The sequence below is a fragment of the Ambystoma mexicanum genome, chromosome 9, assembly GCF_040938575.1.
Source record: "Ambystoma mexicanum isolate Mex_15411 chromosome 9, UKY_AmexF1_1, whole genome shotgun sequence".
Taxonomy (NCBI): domain Eukaryota; kingdom Metazoa; phylum Chordata; class Amphibia; order Caudata; family Ambystomatidae; genus Ambystoma; species Ambystoma mexicanum.
The window spans coordinates 174817710-174831592 of NC_090931.1; the positions used below are offsets into that span (position 1 = coordinate 174817710).

Sequence of the window (13883 nt, forward strand, 5' to 3'; positions counted from 1 at the left end):
CCTTGACCTTGATCCAGCACTTGAACTGAGATGTAGAGGATGCTTTGGGGGTGGTGGCGGTGTGAGGAGAGAGAAAGGAATGGCAGAGTGGTCAGTCCAGATGAGGGGTTTAGGGGTGGACGTAGAGATGAAGTCGGAGAAGCTGAAAATGGCATCAAGGGTGTGGCCAGCAGTGTGCATGGGTCCTGTGAAATACTGGGTGAAGTTGAGTGCCTCTAGGCTGTCGACCAGGGGCAGAGTCATGGAGTTGTTGGGCACAACAAACCAGATATTGGGCATGTCGGACCAGATATTGAAGTCCTCCAGTAGTGTGAGTGCAGGGTGGTTAACTAATGTGGCCGCTAGTGAGTAGCATAGGCCGTTGGCGAAATGTCTGTCGTATCCAGGGGGCCTGTAGACTAGTAGGAAACCGTGTGAGAGAGTAGGCTGGGGAGAGAGTTGGACTAGAAAGGAATCGCAGTTAGCTGTGCTAGGTTGTGTTTTGGTTGAGGTGATAGAGATGTGCGATTTGTGGAGGATGGCTAATCTGCCTCCTCTTGAGGGTCTGTTGTGGGTGATGAGTGAGTAGTCAGTGAGAATGCTTTGTGAGCGATTGTTTTGAGGTTGTCTGAAAACCAGGTTTCTGTGATGAAGATGAGATTGGGATTCTCAGAGGTTAGGAGACTATAAATACTGTGTCTGTTTTTGGCCACAGAGCGAACATTGAAAAGCAGGCCAGTGACTTTGTGGGGAGTAGTGGGTGCGGTGGGGGCAGTATTTTTCCGGGTGACCGGGGTTGACAGGGCTGGTCAGTGTGGCCGGTAGGATGGTGGTGGCGGGGAAAGGGTAGACTGGGCCGGACAGTGTACTTGGATGGACAGAGTTGGTCTGGTGGGGGGGGGGAATACTTTTGGTGGGGTGGGTGTATAGAGGGCGGCAGGTGGTTCGGGACTGGTAAGAGATGACATATTTGCCGGTCTTCGGCAGAGTAGTTCCATCCGATGGGCGGCCCGTTCGGATGCAAATGGCCCTGAAGTTTGAGGGGTGGTAGGTGGTGAGAGTAGCTGGGCCGTTCCGAGGCAACAGGCTTGGTGCTGTGACATATGTGTGAAAGAATCCTAGATACTATGCTTAACAAAAGCATGTGATCCTAAGCAAATAATGTAGCCACATTGAGCACTGCCTACAAAAATTGGGAGTTCACAAAGCCTGCCATATTTGATATATAACAATACTAGTGTAAAACATGTCAAAATCAGTCTGTGATTGATGAGCGTCCTTGAGAGATGGTAGGTTGACAGAATCACATTTAAGGTAATGAATTGGGGAACTAGGAAAACCCGGCGGTGACGTAAGGACACGCCGTGTGCGATTAATTGAAATGGGGTTCATGGACCTCGGCTGGTCTCCAGCGTGAGAGCGGTTTCGTTTCCATTTAAAGCGCTGTGTGTGTTACGAAACTGATCATCATACAGGACTGCAGCGCCCAGTGTGTTACACACGGATTACCCAGGACTGTAGCAGATCTCGCAAAACTGCTGCTTTCTCGTGTTAGACATGGTGATATTGGACTGCTGAATCCTCGTCCTCCACAACAACAGGCCGCATGCTGTCATGCCGATAGCCTGCACCGGTGTGTGTTTCTTGTCGGTGTGCATGCAGGCCGGTGAAAAGAGATAATTGTGTTTTTGGCGGGAGAGAGTGCAAGCTGATCCCAGAAAGGTTGCTCTAGTGTGTTGCACAACAGATAATATGTGGTTGAACGTCGGCTGCTAGATAAAGGGGATTTCGTAACATCTGCCTTTACCGTCGCATCCTTGCGTTACACAAAGGGACACCATGTTTGCTGCACCCAGCATTAGAAAAGCCATCCCGCTAGCCTGCAATGCCTGCTGCATATTGTTATACAATATCACTGACGGACCTTAGCCCACCTCCATTGTGTCCCTCGCCGTCTCCCACAATTCCCCTCTTTCACCGGTGATCACCATTTTCTTTAGGTTTTGTTTTTTCTCTTCTTCCCCGATCCTTTCTTTCTGTTTGCCTCTCTTTCTCACACCCCACCCCCCCCTTTTCTTTAGGTGTTCTGTTGTTTCTCTTCTGTCCCGATCCTTTCTTTCTGTTTGCCTCTCTTTCACATACCCCCAGGCCTTCAGGTTTGCCCCCGTTGAGTTTCCCTCCCTTTCACCACCCCCACCTTCTTCTGGGATTTCCCCGCGTTCAGCAGCCCTCGCCTTCCTTTGGTAGTCCAAACTTAATTCTGCCCGCCCCCGCCCTTTCTTGTGCACATTTCCTTTCCCTCGTTTTCGTGCTCGCATTTCTGTGATTTTAGCTCCCTCGCTGCCCCCACTCACCCGCGCATCCATCATCCTTACGATTGCCTCTTTTTTGCCACCCATTTCTTTATCTTATAGTCTTCATTTGGGAGCCGTGACCCCTCAATTGCTTGCCTTTCTTTTCCTATCTGCTGCTCCCACCCCCAGTTAACCTACAATGCATATTTTTCGATGAGAACATTTTTTTAAAGATTGGGAGTTTAAGCTCACGGAAAATATGGCACGTCCCGCCTTTTTATTGTCCCCTACCGTGCCTCATGTTTTCTCCCAATGCTTGTATAGCTGCTTCGCCCATATGTTGCCAACCCCCACCTATTATCCCACTTCGATCCCCCTCCCATCCCTTTTCTTCAACTCCCAACCCAGTGTTTAGGTATTGTACTTCACGTACGGCCATTTTTCCTGACTTTTATGACCCTTCGGCACAAGTTCCTGTTTGCTACCTGCCACACTAAATCAACAACACTTCAGCGTTTAAAAATGTGTTTTGTAGATGTGCCAGATTATACTGCGAATGAACCCCTCACCGCCCGCTTGCGCACTGCAGCGCGGGGTAAAAGGAGTGACATTTTCGGGACAACTTTCTTAACACACTAGGAGCGAGTAGGACATTTTACGAATACTTAATTTGTGTGCATATGGTTTTTTTCAACGTATTTACATCCGAATATTCTTAAAAACAAACACTTAAACCAGCCCACTCGAATAAAGACAAATCTGTGCACTAAAATTGGCGGCTCTCGCCGGATTGTTCAAATTACTAATATTTCAAACTGTTCGCGCGCTCGTTCCTGATTGGCTAGCAGCCAATTCTTTCTAGAGGCTTCGGTCGAACAACCAATCGTAATACGGCTGGACCAACTACTTGCGCCTTGCTTCCTTTCGTCTCCACCCACGTGGAAAAGGCACCTGCCGATTGGCTTGTAAAGGGACTTCCTTGTGATGCTAATTGAGCCCCGGAAGAGGGGAGGTGCGGTTTTCTGTTCCCGCCTGTAAAGCTAGTGAGCTGATTGGTCAGCAGTTTTGATGGATTTGTATAAATACCGGCCCACCAACGGTTTTGAGCCATTCTTTTTCGAACAGAATTCGCCGTGTAAACTGAACGCCTGTCTACGATGTCCGGACGAGGGAAGACCAGCGGCAAGGCGCGCGCCAAGGCCAAGACTCGCTCCTCCCGTGCCGGCCTCCAGTTCCCCGTGGGACGGGTGCACCGGCTGCTCCGCAAGGGTAACTATGCTGAGCGTGTGGGCGCCGGCGCCCCGGTCTACTTGGCCGCAGTCCTCGAGTACCTGACGGCCGAGATTCTGGAGCTGGCCGGTAACGCGGCGCGCGACAACAAGAAGACCCGCATCATCCCGCGCCACCTCCAGCTGGCGGTGCGCAACGACGAAGAGCTGAACAAGCTGCTGGGCGGCGTCACCATCGCGCAGGGCGGTGTGCTCCCCAACATCCAGGCCGTGCTGCTGCCCAAGAAGACTGCGGCTGCGCCGGCCGCGCCCTCCGGGGGCAAGAGCAAAGGCAAGAAGAGCTCCCAGCAGAGCCAGGAGTACTGAGGGGGCCCCGGGCCCTCACTTCACCGGCCCTTCACAACAGCGAGCCGAGACCAAACCCAAAGGCCCTTTTAAGGGCCACCCAAATCATCACGAAAGAGCTGAGCTGCTGCTTTAATGGGGGGCGCGGGAATATTAAAAGACTTCACAAAGAATTGTGTGGTGGATTGTCTGTGTGGCCTGTTCATGATTATGCGCTTGCGTTACCGTTGACTACTTTCAAATTAATAATTTGCATCTGTATGTTCTGGTTTCTGTGCTTTGCCGTGTAAATCTTTCGATATCCTGTATTTTGCACGTGTTATACTAGTCCTGGCTTCATTGTCCCCACCGCCATTTGTAAATTCTTAGCGTTTCCACCCCTGTTCCCTGCCTTTGTACTCGAACCACGACAATCGCTCCCCGGGCAGTGCCATTTCATTCGCTTTTAACTTTTCCACCCCATCGAGGGGTAACGAAAGTTCACAACAACTCGGTCGCTCTTGCTGCCACGGGTAGCTGCCTTCTCATCGTGCCCCTTCCCCCCCCCCCGCCAGTACCAGGTGTGGGCCTCTTGTCCTGTATGCCGCGGTGCTTTTTCGATTTGTTCGGTACGCCAGTTTGAATGCACCTCGGAACTTGCTCATACTTTGCACGCCTCGCTCCCTTGAACACGTTAAATGCATTTTTTTTTTAGTTTTATAAATACGTTACCACGTGCTTTTTATTTTGAGGCTACCACCCTATGAAATCCGCCCTTGTTTGCTGCATATGCCATTATGGCAGGAGACCCCGATTGCTTGTCGGTGCGTAGTATCTACTTATCCACGACTGCTTTACAGGTATGTGCCTAACCTTACCCGCATTACGTGTATTCCTGGATCAAATTCGAGGTCTTGTTGCCTTTCGACATCTAACTTTATGAAAGTGTTAAATTAAGTCTCGAATGCTGCTACTGTTCTGTACGTGAGGGATAGTGGACAAGTGGAATTGGGAGGGGGAGACGCAAAGGGTTGAGTGGCACTCGAGATTTATGAGTTTTATTGTTGCAATTGATCTTAACACAGAAAAGAAACTTCCATAAATCGCAAGCAATGTTATTGGACACACAGCCCCCATCTAAAATAAGGTTCCGCCAACAGCAAATAACTCGAAATCCACCCCAAATATCAAGTATTTTGATTAGGTTTGTGAATAGACGGGAGGGGGGTAGCCCTCCATTGTTGGTATTGTCATAACTGACCAGCTCTTAAAAATGTTTCTTCAATTACCATCCACATGAACAATTCCTGTACGTATTTTCCACTCTTACTATTCACTTGGTATCCTAATACGGTAGACCGTACCATGATCCCAACTTGCCTGGCTCCTGATTTGCAAAGCAAATGTCTCCATCCGCGGGATAGGGGTCTAAACATGATTGCGACCCACTTGAGTGGGATGCAGCCGATGCGTAACTAGCGACGTGTGGTGACACGGCGCCGCTGGCGTCTGAGCAGAAACTTGGCAGTAGATTGACCCTCCTGGTCTTGTTTGCGGGCAGGACCCTGAGAAAAGTGATTGATGCTTACGTTCCTCTCATTTAACCCGAGTTCTGCACTCGGGGCCAGGCGACAGCTAGGTAGATGGAAAAGAAAACCTGAAAAGGTTCGTGAGTGGTTGTTTACTGTTGGGGAACGTGAAAGTACGGTAGAGACATGGAACATGCCTGAGCTCCAAGAATGAGCAGAGCTGTGGCACTGATGTAAGGTGACGAGACATCACGGTTTTGCCAGCACTGTCCCAGAATGTGTAGCTCTGTCCCTCTTTTTCAAGATTGTTTCCATTGGAAACTGCATGTGGTCCTGTTTTTTTGTAGTAGCTCTTCATAGTTGGCAGGCAGCAATGCACATTCTCCAGCATTGGTTCTTTCATGGGTTCACATGCTGTGGATATTCCGGGTCCCAGCCTGACAACGGAATATTCCCAGCATGTGACTCCTTGAACCATACCAACCACTGGAGAAATGGGGTTACAGGTAAGAAAGTACTCCCGTCTCGCACAGAAAAAATGCTGCATTTGACAACCTAATAGTGTTGGTTTGTGATACATTAATTACAATATGATTTGAACAGTCCCATTAAACCCCCTTCTCCAAACGTTACTGAAGTGTAGTGTCTTGACGGCCACTTTCAAGAGTTGGTGCTTTTATGTTAGTTGCCCTATCCCATTGTTACTTTCAAATCTGGCCACCCTGCACCAATGTCACATGGAGCAGAAGTTACTGCGCAAGGTCAAAGCCTGGATAGCAGGCAGTACACTTGCTTTGCTCTGGTACTGCTGGTATATATTGGCCTGGTTTTCTTTGAGCACAACCAGCATTAAGTTTGGGGGGGAAAAATGCATGTTCTGCTATTTAATGGGCTAGTAAAAAAAAAAGCAACTGGAATTCTTCCACGATATGGTAGTTTCTCGGATACTCATGAAGCCGACGTTTACAGTTTTTTCCTAAATGCTCTTAGGACTGCAACCTGTGGCTGTCTCTGTTTTGCACTCCAGCGATCCCTCGCCATTTATCATGCTGGCTAGGTCTTGTGGGAGCTGTATTCCACACCAGGTTGCAGAGATCTTGTCTTGTGTCCCTCTCAATGTCACCCTTTCCGTAGCCCCATGTGTTAAAAGTTCACATCTTTAGGTTGAGTGTCTATTAAAGGAATGGTTCGCCCAAAAATTTTTCTAAAATAGATAGGCAACATAAAAAAAAACGATTGGCGTTTTTTTTTTCGAAGTCCCTATGTAAAATTTCGAGCAATTCAAGCTCAAAAAATTGAAAAAGCAAGCACATGGGCGCATCCATTTTGTGAAATGGCTGCCCGCCTGTGCTGGCTTTTGCGGCACTAATGAAGGAAAAGCCAGCCAGCTCTAGTAAACAAAAGCCCTAGAGCCCCAAATGGGAAAGTAGATTTAGGCAGAAACACTGCGGCATGTAAACACAACCGTGTTGTGTTTCTGCATGCCTTTGCTTTCATTTTGGGTCTCCGGTGCTCCCATGGAGACCCAAAGTGATAGCCACGACGGGCAGAAACACAACGCGGTTGCATTTGAAAACGCTGCAGTTTTTCTTAGTTTCTGAGGCTCGGAGGAGCCGGAGAAACTTAGAAAGAAAAACCACAGCGTTTTCAAACACAATAACATATTTGTTTGCGGTCACTTCAAAAGCGACCACAAACATAAATACGTTTTTAAAGCTGCAGTTTTATTTCCAAGTGTTTAAGTCTGATCTAGGGCAGTGGTCTTGAAACTGGGGGGCACTTTAAAAATGGATTAAGATTACTTAATAAATATAAGCAGATTTGGTACGGCTCATGCGTTGATTTAAAAGCAGCTAGTTGGCTGGACCTACAGGAAGTCATCCACCCACCTTCCACTGCAGGGTCCTGGTTCTAGTGCCTCAGATAGCAATGAAACGTGCCGTGGTCCACTGCAGTTCACCCCAACTATTCTCTGGAGATATGGGGACAGAACTCCCCCCTCCCTGGCAGAGGACTTTGGGATACACTATATCCTGAAACAGGTCCAGGTGAATTATTGTTCTTCAGAATGCCCAGAGATGAATTGAGAGGATTTTTTCTGCATATTATGGCAAAATGTCACTGGAGATTGGTACAAAGCAAGCCTACCGTAGTAGGTCCAACCTAGGGTGTTGTAACCAGTACCCTTTTCCTTACAACCTCACACCCAGAGTGCCTTGCCTGCAGGAAATGAGGGTAGAGGAGGTGAAGAGCCCTAACGGAAACCATGATGATTGAAAGCCTCTCTCAGCCCACCTTTGCCTCCTGGCTACCATAACTCCACCCTTCCCATGCCTCTTGACTTCAAAGGGAGTCCAGTGTTCAGCACTGTAGTATGGCAATGTCAGTGCTGCCTTTGGAAAGACTGGTTCCCGAGAGACCTCATGGGGAGATGGTTCCTATAGACCATGGGTGCACAACATACGGCCTGCGGGCCAGTTGCGGCCCGTCCTGCTCCTTTGTCCGGCCCGCGACGCACAAAGACTTTCCATTAGGAAAGTCTGTCTTCTGGGCCGGACAAAACACTGGCTCAGCACGCACCACGTCGCCCCTACGAGCCACGTAATGTGTGTGTGCTGCACCAATGGAGGGCCAGCACTGCGGCTGGCGTGGTCCATAAGGCTTGATGCCGGAAGGCATTTCAGCCTTGGACCACGCCAGCCGTAGTAAGATTCCAGCTTACCTGCCTTCCAGCACGTCTCCGGTAAAGGGAAACCATGCTCTGTTTGTGTTTGTGTGTCGGGTTTGTTTTGCTTTGTTTGTGTGTGTATGTTGAGGTGGGGGGGTGTGTCGGATGTGTATGAATGTTTGTATTTTGTGTATGTTGAGATGCGGGGGTGAGGGGGTTGTCGGATGTGTATGAATGTTTTGATTTGAATGTTTTTTTGTGTGCTGAGTTGGGGGGTTCGGGTCTGTATGGGTGCTTGTTTGAGAGTGCTGGTTTGGGTCTGTATGGGTACATGCTTGAGAGTGTGTGCTGAGTTGGGGGCGGGGGGTCGGGTCTTTATGGGTGCATGTTTGTTTGTGTGCTGAGTTGGGGGTTCGGGTCTGTATTGGTGCTGGTTTGTGTGTGCTGATTTGGGGGGGTGGAGGTTTGGTTGGGGGTGAGGGGGCCATGGGGCAAAGTGTTTGTTTGGGAGTGAGGGACATGGGGCATAGTGTTCGTTTGGGGGTGAGGGGGCCATAGTGCATTGTTTGGTTTGGGTGTAAGGGGGGCATAGTGTTTGGTTGGGGGTGAGGGACATGGGGCATTGTTTGGTTGGGTGTAAGGGGGCCATGGGGTATAGTGTTTGGTTGGGGGTGAGGGGGACATGGGGCATAGTGTTTGGTTGGGGGTGAGTGACATGGGGCATAGTGTTTGGTTGGGGGTAAGGGGGCCCTGGGGCAAAGTGTTTGGTTGGAGGTGAGGGGGCATAGTGTTGCACTCCAAGAGTGAACCCAATAATAAAGCTAAAACAGGCACAGTTGGGAGATGTTCATCTTTGGCTTTTTGAGGAAACCTGACTCAACGAAGGCCATACTCCTCTTGGGCAACCCAAATAGCAAACTGTAGCAGTCCCAAATAACGGCATGTCCAATCTAGGGTCAATAAAATATATATAAGTTAATTAAACAGGCGAGATACAATAACTAAATAGAAATACATTATAACAATGGAAAATGTGTAGTACAAAATGTAAGTTTGAAATGCAAATAAAAATCGTTACCCCTCAAACATTATTTTTCCATGTGTTTAGTACAACTTGGGGGTTTAAAAAGCCTCCTGCCACGTCCCGCCTACTGCCCCGTCCACATTTACTTTTCGGCCCACTATAGCCCTCATGTAAGGTACTTTCGGCCCTCTGTCAAAATCAATTGTGCACCCCTGCTATAGACTGAAAGCAAAGCGCCTTCCTTCCTGCAGGAGTATCAAAAGCGGCAGCTTGGATATTGCCCCACGTGGCAACTGTGGAAACAATCATACTAAACTCAATACATATCAGTCGTGGCATAGCAGGGCCATGCTCAGAGTGGATACCGAATTGCTATATAATCGTGTTCTTAGCAGTCACCATACCACCCCAGGACTTGCTTATACTTAAAGATAAATACACCTCTGCCTAACAGGAATTCTGTGTTGCTGCAACCATCAGGGATGCACATGTGACCTTTAAACCTGCCTTGTACCCCTTCAGAGCTGGGACTGGGGTTGCCTGAAGGTTATCTTAGCAAAGGCAAACTGTTTGAACTATAATCTTTGGCATGGGGTATTTAATGAAAGGGTGATCTGATGATCAGACTCCATTTTCAGCAATAGAATTACCTGCATCATTTTATATATACAACAATCAAAAGTGCAAAAAGAAAGTGTGTTCAATGCATGTTGCAGCACGCTGAGAAAGTGCACTCGCCATGATGTTTTTGCAATGAGTGATTGGAGAAATAACATAACATCCTCTGCTCCACACCCTCTTTTCCCCTTCCTCCTGAATACTCTTCTTCATCTCGATCACCTCTACTGTTTTTCCTCTGGCCAATGTTCTGCCCTTCTCTGTTGTACTCTTCTCCCTCTGCTCTGCTCCTCTCGCTTCTCCGCCCTTCTATCCCCCTTAGAGTTCTCCTCTGCACCACCACTTACACCTGTCTGCACCCTTCCACCTCGCTGCTCCGAAAGGCACTATCCTTCAACTCATGCATGCAACTCCTCACCTCTCTCTGCTTCATTTCCCTTTGATACTCTAGTAGGCTTGCTGCTTATTTTAATGGTGTCAGCAGAGCATGCTGTTTAGTTCACTCTCCAGGAACTCTTCAGTTGTGCTGGATCGGCGGGTTAGTCTGCACTTATTTCAGGTGGCCTGCTGTCTTGGCTTACCATTCATCTCTTCCACAGACATAAAAATGCTGCTGCTGCTCCTGACTTTCACCATTGGGATTTGGCGAATAGGGGGAGGACTTGTTAGTCAGTGCAGGTGTTAAGGGAATAAGCATAAACACTATTGCACGCTCAATCCCCAACCACTCCCTAACATTGGAAACCTTCCAGAGAAGCCCTAAAAACCTCCTACAGCAATGCCCTCCTCAAAAAAACTACACTCGATCCACTCCTCCCCCAAAACTATCAGCCCATCTCCAACACCCGCTTCATGGCCAAACTCCTGGACCGCACAGCATACAAGCAGGGTGGCCTTTTCACTGAAGCCAACAAACTCCTTGCCCTGTGCAATCTGGCTTTAGACCACTCGGAGGAACAGAATCCACCCTAGTGTCAGTCTGGGATGACCTAAAAAGAACAGCAGATGCAGAAGGCTGTGCTGTACTCATCCTTCTTGACCTCTCTGCCTCCATCGATACAATCAATCACACCATCCTCCCAGACAGGCTACACATTAGGAATCAAAGACACTTCCCTCTCTTGGATCCCCTCTTTCATCTCTAATCGCCCCATTTAGCAGATGCAAAAAGAAAACATCAAGCACTTTGTTTTAAAAATAGACCCCTGTCCTAACTGATAAGGAATTGCATTTAAACCACGCTCCTCATGTTGAACTTCACTTACAATTATTTATGAGACTTCTGTGCTTCGTCTGGACAATCTCTTTCTGCCGTGGTTTATCTGTGCCGGAGTATTACAACCCGCACTGCCCCCGGGATCAGCCTGGGGATCCCGGCAAACTTCAATGCCAGAGGGTTGCCTCTCTCCGTACTCCCTTCTGCAGACTGCAGCGCCAAACAAGGAAAAACTCAGCACCACTAGTGGCACAGACAAGAACAGAATGACCCAGCCTAGACTTCAAACTCCACTGTCCAATTACTTAACAAGAGCCTTCATGTATCTACTTATTTCCTGTGCAAACAAAAGAGGTTTCAGAATGCATAAGAAGACAGCTATTCCTTTCTTATGGGTTTTTTTTCTCTTCACTTTTCTCTTCCATGGAGAAATAGTAAGGCAGAATTTCCATTCGTGTTTACTGAAACTGCATTGTGATAGAATAACATACGTGCACACTTCCGACTGAAGTGTACATATGCAAAAGTTCATATGTCCATGGATTGTCCAACCTCCACAGCATCATCGTAGGTTCTGAATTATAGTCTCTGTCTATGTATTTTATGGAGTAAACATGTTTTAACAGCGTGTATGCACAAAAATAAAACAATAAAATAAAATAACAAAATAAAATTGAAATAAACAATTTCCATTGTCCCCAGTTCAAGTCCCAACTGGTAAAGCACAGTACTATGCTCCACCAGCAATATCTGTGAAAACAAAATCAACCGCACCAGACAAACTCCTTTTCAATTATGTTTCATTTCTGATACCCTCTGTACTGGGGAAACCCCCGGCCACCCCCTAGAGTCAGGGTTTGCTCCGAAGAATTTTAAGATGAGATAGCTGCACCTTTGAGATGGATGGGGGGGTGCAGATTCATTACTCCAACAACAATCAATAAGGAAAACTCGATGGTTTGGCAAAGGGAGTCTGTTTAATGACAAGTACAAAAAACGGGGCGTCATAGAAATCAGCAGTGATGTGATAGTCCGTCTCACTTCTACTCCAACGAACTTCATACAAAACATAACTTTTATACCCAAAACGCATCATAATCTGACGTGTAACACTCAAAAATGAACATGCAATTCTATTGGTTAGGAAAAGGTAACTTTACTATAGGTACTATATCTATATGTGATAACGGAGTGGGGGGATTGGGTAAACACAATCAGGTGGGCGTCTCCCTTCAACATGACTATTGTAGACGTCACCAAGTATACAACGTCCCATTGGTTCTGCTATCTATAGGACCCTAGATTATTTGGTCCATTGTGATTGGGTTTGCATCAACCCCATGCATACATTTCCACTTTACTCAGCAGCACGCAGAACGGTCAACCAGGTGCAGGGTGCCCCTTGATTCACCCTGCCTTTCTTCAATCAATCATTACTTTAGTGGCTATGTGTCAATTAGTTCACTGTGGTTGGCCTCGAAACTGCATCTTCTTGTCTCAAAAAGTTCTGATATCTCTGTCTGGGTGGATGCCAAGCGTAGGTGTGAAGCCATGCTTCTTCTCGCTCGGATGGTCACGTGCTACCCACACTGTGAATTTACTGAGTTTCTCTCAATTTGTGCATTTAATTCTTATTCGGCTTGCCACCTGCCTGCGCCTCCTTATCTCGACCTTTCAAAGACAGGATATTCTGTTCTTAAGTTTCAATTATGTGAAGCTACTGTTCGTTCCTTCTATTGGTACACATAGGCGGAGTCACTGTACACCGTCACTTCCTGGTCTGCGTGATTCTCAATGGCAAGTATTAACGGCAACAATTCTGTAGCCTGTGCTGAATAATGAGATGGTATTTGTGCACTAAGAAGTACTCAAAACTCTCCATTCGCTGTGTGTTTCATCACAGCAACGCCTGTGTATCTTTGCCCATCACTTTGGTCGATTCTCAAAGACCCGTCCATAAAGACGGTCTCTCCTTCTGCCAAGGCATTTTCTTTTACTCTGGGGATTTCATCATAGAATTCTTCATAATTTGCACAGTCATGTAACGGTTCTCCTTCAGTGACTGGCTCTGCTATAAACCTAGCTGGGTTCACTATCTTACATCAAACTATCTTAATCAATGGCTGTGATATGATCACTTCATAAGCAGAAGCTCTCTGAGATGTCAATGTGCCCATTGGTTTCTCTAGAATGGCAAATAGCGAGTGCTCGACATACAACATCATTGAACATCCCATTACAATAATTGTAGCCTTCTCTATGGTGAACGCTGCGGCAGCTAAACTTTGTTTGCACAGGAAATGACCTCTCATTGCCTGGCCCAAATTCCCACTGTAGTATGCCAGGTTCTTTGTGTGAGTACTGCTGTCATAACGCTGCCATTTGTGTGCGAAAAAAGGTAAAATTCCTCTGCATAATTGGAAATCTCGAGAACTGGAGCTGTGCAAATAGCTCTTTTGAGTTCAGCAAACTCTTTCTCCATGGTTTCAGACCACTCAATCTTTTCTTTCGTCACTTGGGCCTTCTTTAGGGCCTGAAGTAAAGGCTTAGTATAACAGCTGTAGTCGAAGACCCATGCCCTGACATAGTTGCATAGGCATAAAAAGCTCTGCATTTGCTTTATCGTATGCGGTTTAGCCGTGTTCAATATGGCTTCAGCCCTTTCTGAGGTCACCTTCTTTCCCTCATGTGAGATCAGCTGGCCTATGTACAGCACTTTTTGTTGACAATATTGTAACTTTTGTCAACTTTATATCCTTTCTCAGCCAGTATAGTCAATAGCTGAACAGAATCATACCTGCATTGCTCTTCTGTTGTGCTGCAAATTAAGATGTCATCCACGTACTGCAGGACGACACTTTTTAATGCTATATTGCATAGGTCCATCTGCAGGACTCTGTTGAAAATAGAAGGAGACTCACGGTATCCCTCTGGCAGACTCGTGCTTTTTAGACACATTTGTCTGAACGTGAATGACGTCAGATCTTGTGAGTCACGGTGCA

The 13883-nt window shown here is 47.3% G+C and overlaps 1 protein-coding gene across 1 annotated transcript; it reads left to right on the forward strand.

Moving 5' to 3' along the window:
- The first annotated feature begins 3369 nt into the window (after nucleotides 1–3369).
- On the forward strand, nucleotides 3370–4020 carry LOC138487810 (histone H2A). Its single transcript, XM_069614383.1, has one exon. The coding sequence runs from the start codon at nucleotides 3431–3433 to the stop codon at nucleotides 3866–3868; it is 438 nt and encodes a 145-aa protein (XP_069470484.1). The 5' UTR covers nucleotides 3370–3430; the 3' UTR covers nucleotides 3869–4020.
- The last annotated feature ends 9863 nt before the right edge of the window (nucleotides 4021–13883 follow it).